At 34.8% G+C, this 6,715-nt stretch overlaps 1 protein-coding gene across 1 annotated transcript; it reads left to right on the top strand.

Moving 5' to 3' along the window:
• Positions 1-1,922: 1,922 nt before the first annotated feature.
• LOC139896018 (AT-hook motif nuclear-localized protein 14-like) lies at positions 1,923-5,750 on the top strand. Its single transcript, XM_071878596.1, has 6 exons — positions 1,923-2,417; positions 4,184-4,236; positions 4,443-4,574; positions 4,648-4,800; positions 4,892-5,183; positions 5,348-5,750. Exons 1-6 carry the CDS (start codon positions 2,018-2,020, stop codon positions 5,410-5,412), a joined length of 1,095 nt encoding a protein of 364 aa, XP_071734697.1. The 5' UTR covers positions 1,923-2,017; the 3' UTR covers positions 5,413-5,750.
• Positions 5,751-6,715: the final 965 nt, after the last annotated feature.

Below are 6,715 nucleotides of genomic sequence, written 5' to 3' on the forward strand. Positions count from 1 at the left end.
GTTCAATCCATATGAATGATTTTTATACAGATTACTATATGCCTGTATGATGTTTATGAAAAATGGAAATGAAAATCTTGTGGTCTATTAAAATTATGGAAATGATTGATTACGATAAACTAATGAACTCACCAACCTTTTGGTTGACACTTGAAAACATGTTTATTCTCAGGTATGAAAGAAATCTTCCGCTGTGCATTTGCTCATTTTAAAGATATTACTTGGAGTAATTTATGGCATATTTCAAAAGACGTTGCATTCGAGTCGTTGAGTTCAACAAGATTATTATTAAATCATTTATGTATTGGATATATTGTGAAATGGTATGCATATTTGTCAACTATCGTTGTAATGAAAGTTGTCTTTTAAAAACGAATGCAATGTTTGTTAAACGTATCATATAGAGGTCAAATACCTCGTAATGAAACCAATTATTATGAAACGTTTATAATCGATATGAACGGGGCATTTCAAATGTTATTATTTAGGTGGAAAAACGATGGAGAAAAATAACATTCAAGATAATATTGATCGTGAAGAATGTTAACGTTTTTTTTCTTCATGTTTTGTGAAGTACTTTTTGTCAAAATTTAGCCTGATTTAGAGTTTAGGGTTTAGGATTTAGTGTTTTGGGTTTAGTCCCTAAACCCAAAACCCTAAACCCTAAACTCTAAACCATTCGTGTTAAAAACTCAATCTAAATCCTAAATCTAAACCCTAAACCCTAAATATCTAAAACCTCAAAATACGCTCGAAAAACTCGATAATTGTTATATATTAATTCTTCGAGCGTTTTTCCGCCAAAATAAAAACATTTATCACAAAGTGTCTTTATTAAATGTTCATATTTTTATCCAATATATAATGTTTGTGATAAAAGTTTTTTCAAAAAAACAAAAAAAATAAAAAATTTGCTTTCCCCCGCTTCTCCCAATTGGTTACTTCCCCCTTGATCCTACCATATATATATATATATATATATATATATATATATATATATATATATATATATATATATATATATATATATATATATATATATATATATATGTATGTATGTATGTATGTATGTATGTATGTATGTATGTGTGTGTGTGTGTGTGTGTGTGTGTGTGTGTGTGGCGTTATCGGATTGTTATTTGTGTTTGTACAATATTGCAGAGGTGTCCTTGATTTTTTTACTTGGTGATCACGGTTTGCACGAGTTACACGGATGGTCCTCAACACTAATGACCGTTAAAAATATCCGGTAAATTTAGCCATTTGTCATGCATGTGAGAGAACTTTTGTCGTAGTCTTTTGTATTATTCTTCTTCTTCTTCTTCTTGAATAAAACATACAATCATAAACCCTAAATCATAGACGTACAATCGTCCTTATTTCTCAAAAATTGCACTGACCGTTTCTCACATCCTAGAGTGTACGTTGATGATTTTTGATTTACTTAAAATATACATTAATCATCCTTCGCATTAACGTTCACTTTAAGTAAGTTATTGACCATCGGCTTACACTTTTAAGTAAGTCAATGACACTTTTATGATAAAGGCGATTGGTGTAATTTTATAAAGGTGAAAACGATTGATGTAAATTTATTGTAAATTTATTACCTGCATAAAAAAATTAGTAATTAGGGACGATCAAAGCAATTGATATAATTTTATGTTAACCACAGAAACTATGGTATAATTTGTTCAATTATAAAATGTCCTCGTTTCAAATTAATATCCAAATTCATTAAAAAAAAAATTTGGTATCCAACTTTTCTGGGCTAGTTTGACTTTGAATTACCATGTTGGTGATCAAGAGTCAAAATAGAAGGGTCAGACTCGATCAATTGTCCTCACCCTCAACGAATCATGCGGCACAGGATCAAAACCTCATCCGAAATAAACTGTAAAAAACACACCAACATCCAAATCCAAACTCCCAAAAAACAAATCACAAATTAAAAATAAAATTATTAAATAAAAAAAATCAAATCTTTATTATTTTCATCTCACACCCACCCATTCCAATGGAACCGGATGACCTTGGTCTTGGCTCTTACTATCACCACCACCACCCACAACCTCAACCACCACCACCACCGCAACGCCACCCACAACCACCACCAACTACCATCACCAATGGCATGCTACCAAACACCACCACCAATGATCATAGACCATCTCAATTACTCTACCCACACAATTCTGCCCCTTCTGCCGTCTCATCCCCGTTAGAAACAGGTGTCCGCCGGAAGAGAGGTAGACCCAGAAAGTATGGTACGCCGGAGCAAGCCGCCGCCGCAAAAAGACTCTCGTCATCGTCATCTCAGTCTACTTCTGTTCCGCCGTTGTCACAGCCAATGAAAAAGGACTTGTCTTTAGGAGTTGGTGCTTCTTCTACTACTTCTTTCAAGAAATCATCTCTTGGTATGTTACATGTTTGTGCATCCACATTTGTTTATTTATTTATAATAATATAGTTGTATATGAACTATAAGTTAACCCCTTTTGAGTGCTTGAACTGAATTAGAGTTTAAATATATGCTTTTGCTATGTTTGTTTCTTAGTTTTATTTGAGATTTTGCAACATTGCTAGAATAAACTTTGCATGTTGCATATTAGAAGGGAATGTGTGTATTTTTTATCTTTATTTTTTGTTTTATATCTAGCCTTATTTTTGACATCTGTAAGTACATTACTTTCATGCATTAATCAGCTCCTTATGAACTGATTTTATGTCCGTTCGTGTTGGATTGATAACAACCAAGTACCGAACCAAACACGCAATCTTATGGTCCAATTAAGGACTTGTATTATGGACTAGCATTGCTAATGTTGGAGTTGTTCATTTGTGGGTTCTTGATCTTTTATTAAGAGATACATTGAATTTTGATTCCTAACCTTATTAGGACATTCCCTATCTCTAACGCCTTTAACATAACTTCTACCTGACCGCCACATCAACACAAAAAACTTTAACAATCTTATAACTAAGTACACCCTATTTATCACTAAATAATATCCACAAATTTACCCATAAAATATAATATGTACAAGTAGTGAAGCAAATGGTACAAAATAAAATAATAGGGGACCCCACATATATTCGTGAGCCTTACGTTTCAGGACTCACTAACACACCGTTTAACAAATTGGTGCCTATCTATGTTACCCACTTACACCCTTTAACGGAGCACTTTAACTAAACATAGGGAATGACCTATTCCTAGGCTTCCGCGCAAATTTTAAATACTAATGTGTATAACATTAGGCCACTTGCAATGGGCCGTTACCCACCTCCGCTACCCATCGCCAGCCGCTCACGGCCACCACCACCAAACCTTTAAAGGTTCCGCCAGTGGAGCCTGCAACGAGGCTAACGGATGAAATTGTGGGGCCCACTTCAACTTCTTGTTTTTTTTTTTAATTTTTGAATTCAAAATAATACCTGCAACGAGGCTACAGGATGAAATCATTCATTGTTCGTCGGATTGAAGATGAAGATCGAGTGCCCTTCTCGTCGGAAGTGAAGTGCGGCGATTGAAGATGAAGATCGAGTATTTGGGGAAGATGATAAAATTTAGGGTGGTGGGTTGGTGGATGGATGTATAAATGAATAAATAAATTATTAAATATTTAATAATAATAATTAATAATTCATAATTCATAATTAATAATGTAATTTTTTAATTATATTTAATAAAATGTTATTTGTATTTATTTATTGTATTTAAGTAATAATTTTAAATTGGTTAAAGTTTGAAATGGAGTGTATGATTGTGAGTGTTTAGTGAAAGGAATGTTAAATGGTTTGTGCTGATGTGGCGCTGATGTGGAGGAGAGAAGTTCAGTGAAAGGAGAGAACGATTGTGTGTGGCCTTACAATCAAAGTGTTGTTTCTTACTACATGTGTGTTTTATTTTATATGTGAGCTTTTTTCTTCTATGTCTTGCCATTATTCATTGATCTTTATGGTTTCGGGCAAGATGCGCCAAGGACTATGTCCAAAATCTTTCGTTTTTGTAAACTTCAGCAGGTTTTATCAAGATGAGTTACAGTTGTAATGAATTCAGATGATTCATGTAATTGTTCGAATAAATTACAACTCCAATACAACATTGTTCGTTTGATTCACTTAAAAACACGTATATATAACAGAACATGACCAAAATACTTTCTTTCCGTTTATTCAGGGAACACAGGGCAAGGTTTTACGCCTCACATTATTTCTGTGGCTGCCGGAGAGGTATCAAGACAAAACCTTTGTATCATCTTTTTTATATTTTTGTAAAAAATCTGCTACAAGTCGACAAGTCGTTCACTTTGTAACTGTTTTTGAAACAGTCAACTAATATACTAATGAATCTAGAGTGTAACTGTTAATTTTGTATTTGTAGATGTATACTTTGAACACCTACTTTTGGCTTTGTCATCTGTTTATATTTTGTGTAGGATGTGAGCCAAAAAATTATGTCGTTTGTGCATCAAAGCAAACACGAGATGTGTGTTCTCTCAGCATCTGGTTCGATATCTAATGCATCTTTACGCCAGCCAGCTACATCATCAGGCAACATTAGTTATGAGGTAAACAAATTTAAACACTCTCACGTTCAGATTTCGAAGCATGAATTAATCATTGTGGTTTTTATGTTATCAGGGTCGTTTCGATATCCTCTCATTCTGTGGCTCTTTTATACGTACTGAATTTGGTAATAGTGCGGGTGGATTAAGTGTTTGTTTGTCTAGTAATGACGGGCAAATTATTGGTGGGGCCATCGATGGCCCACTGATAGCTGCAGGCCCAGTTCAGGTAATATTTAAAGATACTACCAAGAAGTAGTACTGTATCAATAATTCAATATGCGTTTTATGATTACTCTTTGATTAATTGTTTGTTTCAGGTAATTGTTGGCACATTTGCTGTTGAAGGTAAGAAAGAAACTGCTTCTGTTATTAAGGGTGATGCTTCTATTAATAAGTTGCCGTCGCCGAACGTTGTGACGCCATCGTTACCGAACTTAAGCTTCCTATCGCAACCAGATTCTTCCGGAAGAAATGTAGTTGGCGGTAGCGATGAACAACAAAGTATGGATGGGTACCAGTTCATGATTCAGAATCAGAATCGAAATTTGCCTGTAAGCGATTGGAGGAGTAATAATGATTCTAGGAGTACTACTAGTTATGACTTTTCAGGTAATGATTTGTGTACATATGTATGTTAGTAGTAGCCTATATTTTTGATACAAAATCAGGTTATGAATCGTTCGGCGCTTAATCATTCAGTTTTATCAAACACACATTATTTTATTATTAATTATTTTATTATTAAGATGATTTGATAAGTGTTGGTTGTGTAGGAAGAGGGAATCATGGGGGGCAACAGTCACCGAAGAATGGGGATTTTGATCGCTTTCAAGACTGAATGTGTTGGATTATGATTAACGAGATCGACAGTTGGATATAATAATATATAGGTTTGATTTGTGCAGCAGCAGGGGATCTGGTGGGAAGTTGTAACACAATGGCATCATCAATGTACAGTTAACCCAAGAACATAATTCTTAAATGTTTTGATGTGTCTTTTTAGATGTTAGCAAATTACTACTTATTTTCAATTTACTTTCGCATGTCTTTGGATTAGCTAATGTACTTAAATCATGTTTACATTGTGCAAAATTCTCACCCTCTTCATTATTATTTATAGTACTTATACTAGAAAGTTACCGACCGCGCGTTGTGGCGGTGGCGTTCGGGTCATAATGTGGGTGCTCTGTTTGTGCTTATTATGTTTGAAACTATTTAGGATACGTGGGTCTTATGTTAATACACATAATGTAAACATTCATATAAAGAAAATCTATTCAGTTTGAACGTAGTTAGTTTCGTTTCGTTGATAAAATTATTTTGAGTCTAACGGTGCTAGAGGAAGATATGGGTTGTCATTGTGTTTAGCGTTTTTTAAAAAGTGTCCGTTTCAAACATAATTCTTATCGTCTTGTTCATAAAATTATTTCGAGTAAGACGCTACTGTCGAGAAATTTTAACTCGCGGCAAGCGGGAACATACGGGCTGTCGTTGAGGTTAGCGTTTTTTTAAAAGTGTCCGTTTCGAATGTAGTTAGTTTCGTTTTGTTCACAAAAATATTTCAAGTTTAACGATGCTGGCGGGAAAATTTACTCGTGGCGAGCAGGAAGAAACGGGCTGTCATTGTGTTTAGCGTTTTTTAAAAGGTATCCGTTTCGAACGTACCTTTTATCGTTTTGTTCATAAAATTATTTCGAGTACGACGTTGCTTTCGAAAAAATGTAACTCGCGGCGAGCGGGAAGATACGGGCTGTCGTTGTGGTTAGCGTTTTTTAAAAAGTGTCCGTTTCGAACGTAGTTAGTTTCGTTTTGTTCACAGAAATATTTCGAGTTTAACAGTGTGGTCGGTGGAATTTAACTCGGAGCGAGGAGGAAGATACGGGCTGTCATAGGGGTTGGGGGAGTTTTTTATTCTAATTAGGGTAGTTTATGTAAGGTGTGGATCGTTGAGGGGGGGTTTTGTGCAATTTTTGGGGTGAAGTTTGGTCAATTGTCGTTTTGACCATTTTTTGGGTGGGGTTGGGGGTCAAACGACCAAACTCCCCACGACTGTTAGTATATAGGGGTAATAATGCATTATTGACACATATCGCATGATTTTTCAGTTTTTTATTGGTGTGTATATGTAAGATATAAGCAGT

This window comes from Rutidosis leptorrhynchoides, chromosome 3 (assembly GCF_046630445.1).
Source record: "Rutidosis leptorrhynchoides isolate AG116_Rl617_1_P2 chromosome 3, CSIRO_AGI_Rlap_v1, whole genome shotgun sequence".
In the NCBI taxonomy this organism is placed as follows: domain Eukaryota; kingdom Viridiplantae; phylum Streptophyta; class Magnoliopsida; order Asterales; family Asteraceae; genus Rutidosis; species Rutidosis leptorrhynchoides.

What these genes read in the sequence shown, in the direction of transcription:
- LOC139896018 (XM_071878596.1), top strand. Translation starts at nt 2,018, where the DNA reads ATGGAACCGGATGACCTTGGTCTTGGCTCTTACTATCACCACCACCAC. An exon ending in TTTCAAGAAATCATCTCTTG is followed by an intron (nt 2,418 to 4,183) that starts GTATGTTACATG and finishes CCGTTTATTCAG; the next exon opens with GGAACACAGGGCAAGGTTTT. An exon ending in TAGCTGCAGGCCCAGTTCAG is followed by an intron (nt 4,801 to 4,891) that starts GTAATATTTAAA and finishes TGTTTGTTTCAG; the next exon opens with GTAATTGTTGGCACATTTGC.